This window comes from Phascolarctos cinereus, unplaced genomic scaffold (genome assembly GCF_003287225.1).
Source record: "Phascolarctos cinereus isolate Bilbo 61053 unplaced genomic scaffold, phaCin_HiC Scaffold_3;HRSCAF=262, whole genome shotgun sequence".
NCBI lineage: Eukaryota > Metazoa > Chordata > Mammalia > Diprotodontia > Phascolarctidae > Phascolarctos > Phascolarctos cinereus.
Genome location: NW_027555736.1, coordinates 48,959,412 through 48,973,658, shown reverse-complemented (window position 1 = coordinate 48,973,658; position 14,247 = coordinate 48,959,412). Strand labels below are relative to the sequence as shown.

Sequence of the window (14,247 nt, the reverse complement as noted above, 5' to 3'; positions counted from 1 at the left end):
CGCTGTAAAACCTGAGAAGGAAACTTTCAATTGGGCTGTTGACTAAAGAGTCAAGAGTTTTAGTTTGATTTTCTTTTGAATTCTAAAATCACTCTACGACAATAATTTTTGTTATTTTTTAAGATGCTTTAGCTTTCTGTTCATCTCTGTGAATCCATCCGAAATTTCAGGTCTCAGAGTACTTTTAACTGACTATAAAACAAAGTTTGGATATGTTTACAGCTCCCATTTGTCTTGTTTTAGACCAGATGAGAATGACAAATTCATGTCCAAGCTCTGTAAAAACAGCCCTGAGAAATAAAGTCAGTATGTTAGTCTACTGAATCTCAAACATCCTTTTGAGCATAAGGACTGCTCCAACTGACATTAATGTTTTTTCTTGGTGGTATTTAATATTTGACCTGGGTAAATTTTATTGAAAAATAAAAAAATACAAGTCATGTGGATGAGTAATACCTCTCCAGAAATGGTTGTGAGTACTCTGCTCTCCTTCCAAAGACTAAGGCCCAGGCAGCATTTTTTAAAAAACATTTTATCACTTTGGTTTTTTATTTTTTAAACAAAAATTTCTCAATTACAAACAGTTTGAACATTTGATTTTTAAAATTTTGAGTTCCAAATTCTCTGTCTCCTTGCCCCTTGCTGAGAAGGCAAACAATTTGATATAGATTTTATGTGTGCAGTCGTGGAAAATATTTCTATATTAGCCATAAAACATAGACCAAAAAAATCAAGAATAAAGAAAATAAAAATATGCTCCAGTCTGCATGCAGGCTCCATCAGTTCTTTCTCTAGAAGTGGATAGCATTTTTCATCGTAAGGTCTTCACAGTTGTCTTAGATCATTGTATTTTTGAAAATAGCCAAGTCATTCACAGTTGATCATCATACAATATTACTGTTACTGTGTACAATGTTCTCCTGGTTCTGCTCACTTCACTTTGCATCACTTCATATAAATCTTACCAGATTTTTCTGAAATCACCCTGCTTGTCATTTCTTACAACACAGTAGTATTTCATCACAATCATATAGCACAACTTTTTCAGCCATTCCCCAATTGTTGGGCACCCTCTCAATTTCTAATTCTTTGTCACCGCAAAGAGAGCTACTATAAATATTTTTGTGCATATAGGTCCTTTTCGTTTCTTTTTTTAATCTCTGAGATACAGATCTAGTAATGGTATTGCTGAGTCACAGGTATGCAAAGTTTTATAGCCCTTTGGGCACAGTTCCAAATTGTTCTCCACAATGGTTGGATCAGTTCACAACTCCACCAACCAGTGTATGAGTGTCTCAGTTTTCCCGTGTTCTCTCCAACATTTGACATTTTCCTTTTCTTTCAATCTGATAGATGTAAAGTGGTACCTCAAGAGTTCTAATTTGCATTTCTCTAATCATTAGTGATTTAGAGCACTTTTGCATATGACTACAGAAAGTTTGGATTTCTTCTGAAAACTGCCAGGCAGCATTTTACAAGGCACAAAAAGAAGCCTGCATGGGTTCTGGGCATGGGTTCAGAATCTCACCTTGGTGTGACATTGGGCAGATCATGTCTCCTTGGGCCCCCGTTTGCTCGTCTGTAAAATGAAGAGGCTTGAGATGATTTCTTAGGTGTTTTCTGGTTCTTAAATCTGTGATCTAATGTCGGGGACAGACCAGCTCTCATCAGCTGGACTGGAAACGCTGCTTGTGGAGGAAGGTCCTGGTCATCCTTTGTGGTCAGGGAAGTGGCCCTGTCGAGTTGACTTGTGTTTGGGGCAGCCTTCTAGGAACCATGTTATTTTTAGCACTGCGAAAGCAATTAAGAGAAATAACCTAAAAATACTTTTCTCTGTATATCAAACCTTGGGGGGAGGGAAAGAAAGAACCCTCCTCAGAAAGAACACAGAGCCACTAAAAAAGAGAAATCCTAGAAAAAGGAATGATTAAGGCCATAGTGTCTTTTAAAGCTAATAGGTTCTTTTGTTTCAACTTCTTTTATAGACAAAGGAGGAACAAATTGGCAAAACAGACAAAAAAATTGAGATTTTATCCCAGCCAAGCAAGACTGGCAGCTTCCTTTTTCCTTATGTCACTGAAGACCAAGGTTTTATTGGTCATTTCATTTCCACGAGTTCTAACAACAAATGAGGGTACTGGATTGCATTTAGGCTCATTTGCCCAGTGGTCCCACCATCAAATGACCAAGGAAGAAAAACAGAATGAGAAAACACTTGGAAGGAGATCACTTGTTACAACCTGGTTTTGGGGTGCGGTGAGAGCAGCTGAGTCTGAGCAATCCACTGTGGAATACCCACTGATTTGAAAAGGAGGCTGGCCTCCGATTGTGACTCAGGCCTTTAACAGTGACTCAGGGAGACCTTTGTTCCCTCTGAAGCACAAAAACAGGAGGCACCACGTTGGCAAAGCCTCCTGCCCAAAAGGATTTCCCACATAGGCCCAATAATGGTTGCCCTAGACTGTTGTTCCAAGGGTTGTCTCAGATTAAAGTGTAGATTGGAAGCAAAGCAGTTGTTTTTCATACATTAGTGTGGACGTGTTTCAGATCCTTTTTTGAGTGGCAGCTCATTTAGGTTTGACTCTTGAAGAAGAAAAGGGCATCAGGCGGAGGAAGATAACCCTGGATGGGAACTCCATTCAGGCCCTGGGAAGCCAAGGGTCAGCACAAGGGCCCGAGTGAGGGGGAAAGGAGGCCGAGCAGTACCCTCAATCAAGAGGGGCAAAGCATCTCATTTTTGCCATGTGACAGCTCTTTCTAGTAGGCTTCCTCCTGTTGAGAGAAGGAACAGGGCAGAACTGTGATGTAATGAAAAGGGCATTGGCTTTGAAGTCGAAAGACTGAGGTTCAGATCCTAAGTCTGTTCCTTCACTCTGCTCATTATGTGGCCCTGGACCAGTCACCTCTCAGCCTCAGTCTCCTCATCTGTAAACCTAGAGGGTTGGATTGAGTGAATGAGCACTACAAGCTATGACCCCCTAGCTTTTTAAAGCCTACAGAGGCACACTGGAAACAGATGGGGAAACTAGGGCTTCCTTAACAAAATCTTTTGTATTTAGTAAACCCAAAGACCTCTAAGATTGGTGGCGAGTTTCTCAGGCCACTTCCTTTTTCCTTCAAGTAGTTTCTCTCATCACCTAAATATTACCACTGGCTATCATCAAGTTGGCTGAGGAAATTTTTTAGTAGCTTTGATAAAAGATGTTTTTTAATTTAGTATTTTGTTTTTCCCCAGTTACATGTAAAAAAAACCCCAATTTTAACATTCATTTTAAAATGATAAAATATTTCTTAAAAGGGAAAGTTGAAAATGTGGCCAAAGTAAGGATATGTCATGTCTGTGTACTTCATGTATCCATTCTGCTCTTATCCCCCATTAATTCAGATACATAAAAGTTGGCTGTGTTTGTATAACATCTTATATTTTGAATATAAGCGACCATCTTGCAAGCAAGAAAAAAAAGGGCATTTAGATCAACCAACCATTCCTGGCCCCAGAATAAGCCTGACCTGATGAGTGATAGGTTAAAAATAATAACCACTGGCATTTATAGGGGGCTTTAACATTGGCAAAGCACAGACTGTACAGTATCTCTTTGGAACTTCAGAACAGTCCTGCAAGGTTTAAGTACTGGAGGTATGAGTAATTCTGCAGGCGATGAAACAGGATCAGAGATGACTTGTCCAAGGTCCCATGGTTAGTTGTCAGCCCGGATGTGAGCCTAGGGCTTGTGCCTTCAGGTCCAGTATTCTATATTGCTGTCCCTACAAAACTCACCCTCCCAGAGGGCCATTCCTTATAACAGAATCTTTTTTAAAAAAAAAAAACTCAAAACCAATGAATGTGTGTGTGTGTGTGTGTGTGCGCGTGCGTAAATCTGACAAATGCAATATCCCTCACCTGTGCCTTGGTTTCATTTTTAACTTGTTTTCACCTGTTTAAAGATGATGGTGAGTGCCTGAGAACAGTATGATTCAAGAATAATCCCAAATCTCCAATCCCATAAATGCTGTGGCGAGTCCCACGAAATGGGACAGCTTGGCTACAGTTGCTGTTTCCACTAGACAGGAAGGAGCGCAGATCTAGAATGAAATTTTATCTCTGGAATCACATCCTCTACTCTTGACTTCATATAGATTTGGCAACAAGAAAGAAAAGTCAGCATTCTTTCCCTGGCTTTATCTGTCAGCAATCTAATAGGTGACATGGGGCAGAGCCTTAGTGCTTCTGTGACATGAGAAAAAGTATGGTTAGAATTGCCTTGTTGATCTTGCTGGTTTTTACATCACCTTCACTTCTGAAGAATCCTTTCCCATCCCCTATCTAATAAACCCTCCTTTGTAACAAAGAACAAGGGGGGGGCGGGGGAAGCAGTTCTGCAAAACTGATAACATGTCAGCCAAGCCTGACAGTGCCCACCATATTCCAGGCCCCCACCCCCAGCCCCAGATTCCCACCGCTGCAAAGGAGGGGGAGAGATGCATTTTGTTCAGCTTGTCAGTCAGTTTTGGTTCTTGACATTATTTTAGTGTTCATATGTCCTCCCCTTTGCCCCTCAATACCTCCCTGAACTCTTCATACTCACCATTTCTTATGGCATATTAATATCCTATACCATTTATGTACTACAATTTGTTCACCTGTTCCCTAAATCAGTGAACATCTACTTTGTTTTTTTAGTCTTTTCCTCCCATAAAAAGGGTTGCTATGAATATTTTGCTATAGAGGATAGGGTGTTTCCATCTTTAGCCTCCTTTTGGGGGTGGGGATGGTCAAGACCTAGCATTGGGATCTCTGGGTCATCCATTTCTACCCTTATCCCTCTCCCTGCCCCACCTTTTTTTAAGCATAATTTCAAATTGCTTTTTGGAATGGTTAGACCAATTTACAACAGTACATTTAGGGCCTGTTTCCCCACAGCCCCTCCAACATTGGCTGTTTTCATCTTTTTTTTTTTTAAGGCAATTGGGGTTAAGTGACTTGCCCAGGGTCACACAGCTAGTGAGTGTCAAGTGTTTGGTCTGAGGCTGGATTTGAACTCAGGGCCTCCTGATTGCAGGCCCTGTGCTCTATCCACTGCACCTCCTAGCTGCCCTTGTTTCCATCTTTTAAAAAAACTTTGTCAATTTGTTTGCTGTAAGGTAAAGTCTAAGAGTTGTTTCTGTTATTAATGTTATTACTGATGATTGGGATAATCTTATGAAAATAGTTTGTAATTCTCTTGAAAACCTCTTTTGACCACTTAACGGCTCATTCATATATTCATATTAGTTCCTGATATCAGCTCCTTCTCAGATTCTTAATGCATTGTCCCCCCCAAAAAAAAATTTATAGCTTCCCTTGCATTGATTTTATTCATGCAAAAACTTTTCAATTTCACATAATCAAGGTTTTCCATTATTTCATTTGTTATTGCCTCTATGTCTTGTTTGGTTAAGAATTCTGGGGTCAAATATATTTTTATTCTAAAATATTTATAGCCACACAGTATTTTATATACATATGTATATGTATGTATATACATCCACACACATATACATACACGCACACCTACATACATACATGCATACACATATGCACATATATTTTGTATTGTAGTATATATAAAGTCAATGGGTACCTTTCTCTACTGATGTCCTCTAATAAATATGGGAATGACCTTGAGTTCTCAAAGGCTTTGCGAGCTCTGATGGACCTGATTACGCTTGAAAGACCCCAACTTTGGCCTTTCTTTCGGGGATCAGCCAAGATCAGTTCATGGATGCAGTTCTCAGAGAGTATCACCAAGGTGTGGAAGTGAATGAGCTACATCAATCCAAGCACATCCCCAACAATGAAGCTCCACTGACTGTGAAAGTCAGAAGGACTCTTTATTTGGAGCAGAGATTTATTACGCTGTATGTAAAACTGAATAAAAACAGCTGTTGGTAGAAGTAGGTCCAATATGTAACAAAAATAGATTTAAAATCGAGGGCATAGAAAGAGTACTTTGCAGTTCGATGACTAATTATCTGATCATACAAACAGCTCAGTGTCAGCTTAGTTGCTTAAAAGGGGTTCTGGATTTCAGGAATGAAGGTATGTTTGAGGAGAAGGCACTAAGCCAAAATAACGGCACTGAAAATGTCATTTTTTTATAACCTTGGTTTATGTAGATTAATAAAAAAAAAAGATAATATGAGATACAAGTCTCAAGTCCAGTAGACTGTCTTCAAAAATGAGTATGCAGGACTGAATTTCTACAGAAAAGCTTTTAGAAAGGGCTCAAAAGTGTGCATGCATTGACTTAGCAAAGTCAGAAATGGCAGCTCCCAAGAAAGGACAATCTTCAGTCATTTTCCACTTAGGAGCCCTGAGAGCCAATGGCTAGGAAGAAGCAGGTAAGTATGGAGGTGCCCAGTGGAAAGAAGGGACAACCCAGCTCGGTTCCACTAAGCACGCCCAGAAACTCACCAGGTTTCCAACATGACCTACATGTTGACCAACATGTTCCAACTAGAGCCCATCATGGGTCTAAATATTTGCCATAGTGGCTTGGCCACCATCCACCTTTAATCTTAAATCAAGCCATTGATTCTCAAAGATTTCACTTCCAGGACTACATGTAGCTACACTATTTAAGGAAAAATAGAGCATTCTGGGGGCAGCTAGGTGGCGCCATAGTGCACAGAGTGCAGGCCTGAAGTCAGGAAGACCCTGGGCAAGGCACTTAACCCTGTTTGCTTCAGTTCCTCATCTGCAAAATGAGCTGGAGAAGGACATGGTAAGCCACTCCAATACCTCTGCCTAGAAAACCCCAAATGGAGAGTAAACAATGACAAAAGAGCATTCTGGGTTAAGCCCTGGAGCGTCAGTGGCTGAGGTTTGCTGTGGCTTTTGACCTTCCACTCCAGATAGCCTTTCCCATTGAGCTGGTTTGGTGATTATGACTTAATTAAATACAACCCATCCTCACTAGGTGCCTCCATCAGGGGCCTACACTCCAACTCCAAAGATGGCAGCAGGTAATATTTCTGTCATCAGAAGCAGGAAGCAGGGTCTTCCTTCCATCCCCTTTCCAATCCATCCTCCTCATTCCTTCTTGCCTGTTGCTTACCCCATTTTCCCAAACACCCAAAGGTCATCAGCTCCCAACGCCTGCCACCATAGGCAGATCCACTCACCTTTCAGGGTTTCTGCTCATTCATCTGTAAAACAGGGCTGGCAGGGCCTTGTTCATTTTGTTCTCATGTCCCCTGCACCTAGTACACACAGTAGGTGCTTAGTAAGTGCTTGGCTTGAAATACAGATAGCCCCCGATTTAGAAATGCTTACTTCTAAAAAGACAGGGTGAGACTAGGCAACCTTTAACGTCCCTTTCAACTCAGAGTCTATGATGCTTCCAGACGGAAGTCTGTAGATAGTTCCCATTGTTGTGATGATGTCAGGACAGAGTATGCTCTCAGACCAGATCTCACAGACTGGCTCCAGTTCTGGTTGTTTCAGGAAGCTGTTGGGACTGCTGACTCTTGTTAACTCCCCAGGGCCTGTCTAACTGTGTGTTCTGCTTACTACGTGGTGTTAATCTGGTCGTGTTTAATCAGTTCTGTATATATGGCTTCCCCCCACCCCCAACAGCATTTTATTTTTCCCAACTACATGTAAAGATAGTTTTCAACATTCCCTTTTACAAGATTTTGAGTTTTAAATTTTTTCTCCCTCCCTCTCCAATCTAGAGTAGGTTATACATGTACAATCATATTAAACGATATATGTTTTTGAAATGAAGGGGTGGGACTAGATGAAGCTGCCGCTCCAGGGTCCTACGACCAGGCTGAGCTGTCTCCTTCTCTCATATCCTCTCTCAAATTCATCTCTCTACTGGTTAGGATTTTTTCCCTTCCTTCATCAAGTTGCCTTTTCATTCTCTAAAACCAGTCCAGTTTATCATCACATTCAGTGCTTTGTCATACTACCTCTCTGGGTCCCACCTGATCCTCTGAGTTCTTTGAAAGAGAGTATCCAAGTTATTATTAATTATTTCTGTGCTCTTCCTGAGACTTGCTGTGCCCTTTTATCACCTTTTCCCACTTGGCTCTGTGCCTGGGGCTCACCCTGCCCCCATCCCCCAAACAGCCTCCCTCTTGTCTTCCTAGACAGCTTCCAGTGTGTCCCCAGCCTCCTCCAAATCCCTCTAGAACATTGGCTGCTTCTGTGAAGCCCGAGTTCCCAGTGCTTCAGACAAGAAAGTCCCACCAAGAGATTTAACTACCTACCCTACTTCAGGCTTGGTGTGAATTGTGTTGTTTGGATTTGTGAGCCTTGATGCCATGGACTGTGTCTGATTGCTCCAAGAGCCCACAAACAAATAACACAGCCTGCCCTCAGGAAGAGTCAATCTTATACCAATTTTGTAACTGTCTTAGTTTTGTAATGCTTAAAGACAACAAAATACATATCCCACAAAATGGCAATGGGCCTGATCTTTCATTACCAAGCACCAAATGTCCTCAAATTGCTTCTTTCGTCCATTCATTCATTCAGCAACCATTCATTAAATGCTTACGATGTGCAATGCATTGTTCTAGGCACTAGGAAACGTACAAATCTGCAATGCTCTATAATAACTAGGGTTCTACAAAGAAGAGGCAAAATGCTATCCTGGAAGAGGAGGCATTTGAGCTGAGCCTTGAAATCTGGGTTGAAATGAAGAAAGTCTGGGACAGCTGGAGAACCACAGGGAGCATCAGCAATGGTGCAAAACGGAAAATGCTTGACCATAGCAAATGTTTGGCTGCCTCAGTGAAGAAGGAGGAACAGTGTCATTGTAAAGGGCCTTGAAACCCAGATTATTCAACAGGCTATGGGAGTGTGCTCAACAGAGGAGTGACATTTGTCAGATCTGTATAAGCATAATTGTCAGCCGCATAATGGGATTTGACTAGGAAGAGAATGGAGGTAGGAAGACAAATTAGGAGGTGTGGCAGCAGTGCAGGCTGGTGTAATAAGACCTTGCAGCAGGGTTATAGCAGCGGCAGTAGAAAGGTGGTGATGAATTCAAGAAGATATTGGAGGGGGAGAATTGCCAGAACTTGGTAACTGATTAAATGGAAATTCGAGATGGGGAAGAGGGATAGAGTCAAATAAAATATTGAAGTTGCCAGCATGGAGGTTAGATAGTATACCCAAAATCCAGATGAGGAAACTCAGGCAAGGCTAGGTAACTTTCTCAAAACAGATTAAATGGGATTAGAACAAAGACTGAGTTTTTCCTTAGTTCTTAACCCTGTCTTTGTCTTTCAGTCAAAAGTCTTCCTGCTCTGTGACCCAGAGGGTTTCTAGGATCTGAAAACTACAAGGTGTCTGGACCGAGGTCTGAGTTGCCAATGGTCTGGGTTACCAGCTTAGCTGCTTAAGCACTGGCTTAATCATGGATCTCTCATGCAAGATCTCTGAAATCTTGTGTTAAAAGATGTAATCAAAATCCTAGCTAGCTCTAGTTCTTTCCCTGAACTCTAGAGGCCAGCCAAACTGGCTTTCTTACTGTTCTTCCTCAGACATGAGGCTCCACATTCCTCCTGAGTGCCTTTGTTCACTGTCCCCTTTGCCTGTGATGGACTCCCTCCTTACCTCCATCTCTCAGAATCCTCTAGATCCTCCAAGACCCAGCTCAAGCATCACCTTCCTCCCAAAGACTTCCAAATACCAGTGCCTTTGCTTGAAAAAATGACCTTGTATTTATTTTGCATATACTTATACCTGTGCCTTGTCCTCTCCCTTCCCAACTTCCTACTTAAAGGGCTGAGACTTTTCATTTCTGTCTTTGTATGCCTGGCACATAGTAGGTTTTTTTTTTTTAATGTTTGATTGCAGAGGTGACAATTCTCTAATCCTCAGGGGTGGCCATGATCCACAACCATGGGGGTGGGTGAGCATAGCATTAACCTCCTCTGTTACCCAGTAACATAGCTCTTTCGGCTATGTAAAATCTGAATGACACTCAAAGACTTTCGAAAGCAAAGAATTCCTGAATGAGGCAAAGGTTTGGAGAAGGATGTTTTCTTTTGGGAGAACTAAAAATAGTCAACCCGATGATGGATTACAGGATACAGCCAGCAACAAAATAGAGAGATGGTACAGTGATCAAACAGGCTGGTTGCTTGGACCCAAAAGTGCTTGCCCTGTTTGGCAACCTTTTTAAGGGTCTCATTCAGCCTGGAACTGGCGTCGGCAGTGAAAGAGGCTTGTGGGTTTCAAACATTTGGGTGGTAGCTGAAAGTTAATCCAAGTTAAAATTCACCTCAGTGGAGACTTCTCAGACTTGCAATATATTCCCTTCCTCCACTATGGAGCATCAAGTCTCTTTTGAAAACACATACTCCTTTCTCCCTTTATCTTCCTCCCACAGACAGTATCTTTTTCCGCTTTGCTCCTTCAACCCCCGGGGAGATCTCTCCCTCCCCACAAAGCCCTTTTCTGCCATCCCCCTCCCCCACCCAGTTCCTCTCTTCCTCTCTCCCTCCCTTCCCGGATTCCTCTCTGTCTCCCTCTCTTGGAGAGACCCTCTTCTCTGCCTGCTTCCTCCTCTCCCGCTGTTTGTGAATGAGGCAGTTTCTGAATGGAGCTGCTGGGGGTTCGGGCTGACGATCAAGGGCAGCGGCGTTGGCAGTGAGAAGGGGAGGGGGATGTCTTCGCCTTCCTTCCTCTTTTCTCTCTTTCTCCGTGGCTGCTTTTGAGGAATAAGGACTTGGGGAGGCAGAGACAGACGGAGGTGGCGGGCTAGGGTCTGGATTTTCTCCGGGCAGGTCAAACGCTGAAGGGATTTACGGGCTTAGAGGAGGAGTATTCTGGAAGGTCGGACTAGGGGAGCGGGGGGGGGTGGCAAGCACAGGGTATTTTCGTCTGTTTAAGGGGGATTTCAAGGGCTAACCTCTAGGTCACGGCTTGAAAAACTTTATTTTTTTTTTCATTGAACGTTTTCTTTTTTTCTCATAGAATACTTGCTTCCTCTGGGTTTTTTTGGGGGGGAGTGCAGAGAGATGAGGCAAGAGGAGAGTTAGAAGATTCCTCATCACCCCCTCTAGTGAGCCCGGGAGAAAGGCAGGACCATGCGTGGCTGCCTGCCTCTGGCTGGGGACGTGGGGGGAGTCGAGGGGCCGAGAAGCAAGAGTAAATAGCGAGGAAGGGGGGAAAGGGAGAGGGGGTTCGAGACTTAGGAAAAGGCTGGGGGAAAGAGGGAGGTCTCCCCCGCCCCCCTTTACCTTTTCCAATCCGATTGTTTTCCCCTGGGCTCTGATTTTTGTTTTGTTTTGCTTTTAACCGGCCAGCCCGCAGTTCCCTTGGGGGCGCCGGCCCGGGCACACCTGGGGCCGGGGGCGTGGGGCCACATCTGGCCGCTGCGGGGGGCGGGGGCGGGGAGGGCGCAGGAGGCGGAGGCCGACTAGGGCCGGGCAGCGCCGGGCCGGGCCGGGCCAGGCCAGGCCGGGCGGGGGTTGGGCTGGCGGCCTGAGCCGCCGCCGCCGCCGCCGCCACTTTCCGCGATGGAGCCGGGGCCCGAGGCGGGGCCGGAGCCGGGGCCGGGGCCCTGGCTCGACATGGCGCCGGAGCTGACCCACGACGAGGAGCTGGTAAGAGGCCGGGCCTGCGGGGAGGTGGGTGTGTCCGCCCCGACGGGCGCGGGGGGTGGGGGGTGGGGAAGGGGGGGAGCGGGGCCGGCCTCCATCCGAGGCCTAGGCCCGCAGCGCCGAGTGGCGCGAGAGCGGGGACCGCGCCCAGCCGGGGCTGGCCCCGGGTCCCCAACATCACAGGGAGCCTGAGCACTCCCCCAAAATAATCTCTGCCCCTGGGCCGTCATAGCGCCCCTGCGCACCCCCCAACATCACAGCGCCCCTGCGGACCCCCCGAAAGAATCTCTGCCCCTGGACCGTCACAGCGCCCGTGCGGACCCCCTCCGGGAATCCCTGCCCCAGGACCGTCACAGTGCTCCTGAGCACCCCCCCAACATCACAGCCCCCCTGCGCACCCCCCCTAAAAGAATCTATGCCCCTGGACCGTCACAGCGCCCCTGCGTACCCCCCCAAAAGAACCCCGGCCCCTGCGCCCCCCCCAACATCACAGTGCCCCTGCGCCCTCCCACCCCCTATCTGGAATCCATGCTCCTGGACGTCACAGCGTCCCTACACCCCCCCCATTTGGAGCCCCTGCGCCTGGACCGTCACAGTACCCCTCCTGGCCCCCGTATCAGGAACCCCTGCCCTTGGATCGTCAGTATCCCTGACCAGCCCCCATGAGGAGCCTTTGGCCCTGGACCATCGCAGCACCCCTGAGCGCCCCCCCCCCACTTCAGAAGCTCCTGCTTCTGGACTCCTCCCTTCTCACAGCAGTCCCTGTCTCCCCTACCCCCACGGAACCCCTTCCCCCCCCCATTACAGAGCTCCTGCCCTTAAATCCCTCCTTCCTCAGAGCATCCTCTGTGCTTCCCTCACAACATCACAGAGACCCTACCCCTGGAGCATCACAGCACCCCTGGACCCCTCCCTCATCACAAAAGACCCTGTATCTAGAACCCTCTGCTATCACAGTGACCCTGCCTTTGGGCCTTATCTCCTCCCCCATTACATTGTCCCTGTTCCAGGACCCACCCCCATCAAAAAACCCTTCCCTTCCAGCACAATGCTCCCCTGCCCCTGGAGCCCTCCCCATCACAGCTCCCCTGCTCCTGCACTCCTCCTGTGTCAAATGGTCCCTGCTCCCCTATCCCAGTGACACCTGCCCTTCCCTCCCTCCTTCCCCATTCACAGCTCCCATGTCGCTGAACTGCCCCTTTTCCCCTCAGCGCCCCCCCCATTCCCCTGCCCCCTCAATCTCTCTACAGCTCCTGTTGCCATTCTCCCAGCCTCTGACCCATTTCCATTTACTGCAGCTCGGCCTTTCATCCCCTACCTGTTCCCCACAGGGTCTCAGTGCCTGAACAACCCTGCCATCTCACACCTGTTGTTTTCAGAGTAACCCTTCTATTTACAGTGACCCCAGCCCCTCACACTCCTTAGATACAGCGAGCATCCCCCCTTCACACACACACACACACACACACACACACACACACACCACACACACACACACACACACCCTTTATCATACCTCATGGTCCCTTACTCCTCTGATTATAATGCCCCAGCCCTTCACACTCTCTGTGTCCCCTCCCCTCACATACCTTATTGACATACCCTAGCCCCTTTGTGCCTCCCTTATTGCTGAGTCCACCCAACTGACAGTGGTCCTCCATCTAGGTCCCTTATCCCTACGCTTTAGGCCCTGGGTCCCACACTCTTTCCCTCAGTTTACAGAACATCAGCTTCTCTTACTCCCTCATCCAGAGAAATGGGTTGCTCTCTGCTCTCCCACTCGTCCCTCATCCGCTTTCTCCCATCCTTTACCCTCTTTTACTCACAGCACCTCCACCCATCTCTAATCACCCACCTCCATTTTAGTTCCCCTAACTCACCTGCCATTGGCTCAGCTCCCTCTCTTCTTCCTCCTTAAGGTACCATCAACCACCCCAAGTTCCTTACCCCAGGAGAGGGTTTCTTTTTTTGCTGTGGGGAGAAAGACCTATTGGTTGGTCCCTCAGTATCTCTTGTCCTCTCATGTCATGTCCCCCAGGATCTTCCCTGCCCCTGCTAAAAAATCCTCTTGTTTATACTTTTATTCTTTTACTGAAAATTTTTGTTTTCTAAGGGTGGGACAGGATCGGATTCCAGAATGATAAATGGATCCCCCTCCCTAAGACCTTCATTCAAGGATACCTGGCTTACCTTTCTTGATTAGAGTGCTACTCACCAGGTTATTAACCTCTTCCTTACACCTCCATCTCTAGCCCTCAGTTCTCTATCTGATTCAGACTAGCTACTGAAGTTATTTAGCAGCCCTGACCTGAAAGGAGAGCCTGGAAGAGCCAGGGACAGGCCTGCCCTGCTAAGGCTACTAACTTGGTTTGAATAGCATCATGAATGCATGCATTACAGCCAGATCTCACCATCAGCAGGCAAACCCATCATCCTTTATGGAAAGTCTATAATATTGCGCCCTTCACTGGACGTCATGATTTCACTAACTAGCTAATGACTTTAGGAAGAGAGATTAGACCTGTGTTCTCAAAGCTAGGCCCTCCCATTATCCTGTCCTAGGACATGTCCTCCCTTATGCCCTATTCATCTGCCCCACTGATGTTTCCTCCCAACCCCCCACCAGGCTCTCCCTCTCTTACT

General features: G+C 46.2%; 1 protein-coding gene and 1 long non-coding RNA gene across 3 annotated transcripts in view; one reads left to right on the top strand and one right to left on the bottom strand.

Moving 5' to 3' along the window:
* Positions 1-199: 199 nt before the first annotated feature.
* Positions 200-11,337, bottom strand: LOC110213909 (uncharacterized). The gene is made up of 3 exons (XR_002326156.2): positions 11,242-11,337; positions 7,165-7,242; positions 200-2,772 (listed from the first exon to the last, which is right to left on the bottom strand). It is a non-coding gene; the product is annotated as an uncharacterized LOC110213909 (long non-coding RNA).
* A 101-nt stretch (positions 11,338-11,438) lies between these two features.
* PTPN9 (protein tyrosine phosphatase non-receptor type 9) overlaps positions 11,439-14,247 on the top strand; it is a 67,945-nt gene continuing 65,136 nt past the window's right edge. The window contains exon 1 of one of the 2 annotated variants that reach the window (XM_020994465.2): positions 11,439-11,607. In XM_020994465.2, the coding sequence (XP_020850124.1) occupies positions 11,521-11,607 (87 nt within the window). In that variant the 5' untranslated portion in view covers positions 11,439-11,520. Of the gene's footprint in view, positions 11,608-13,721; positions 13,823-14,247 lie in introns of those variants that run through there. The other variant, XM_020994467.1, reaches the window with a different exon arrangement.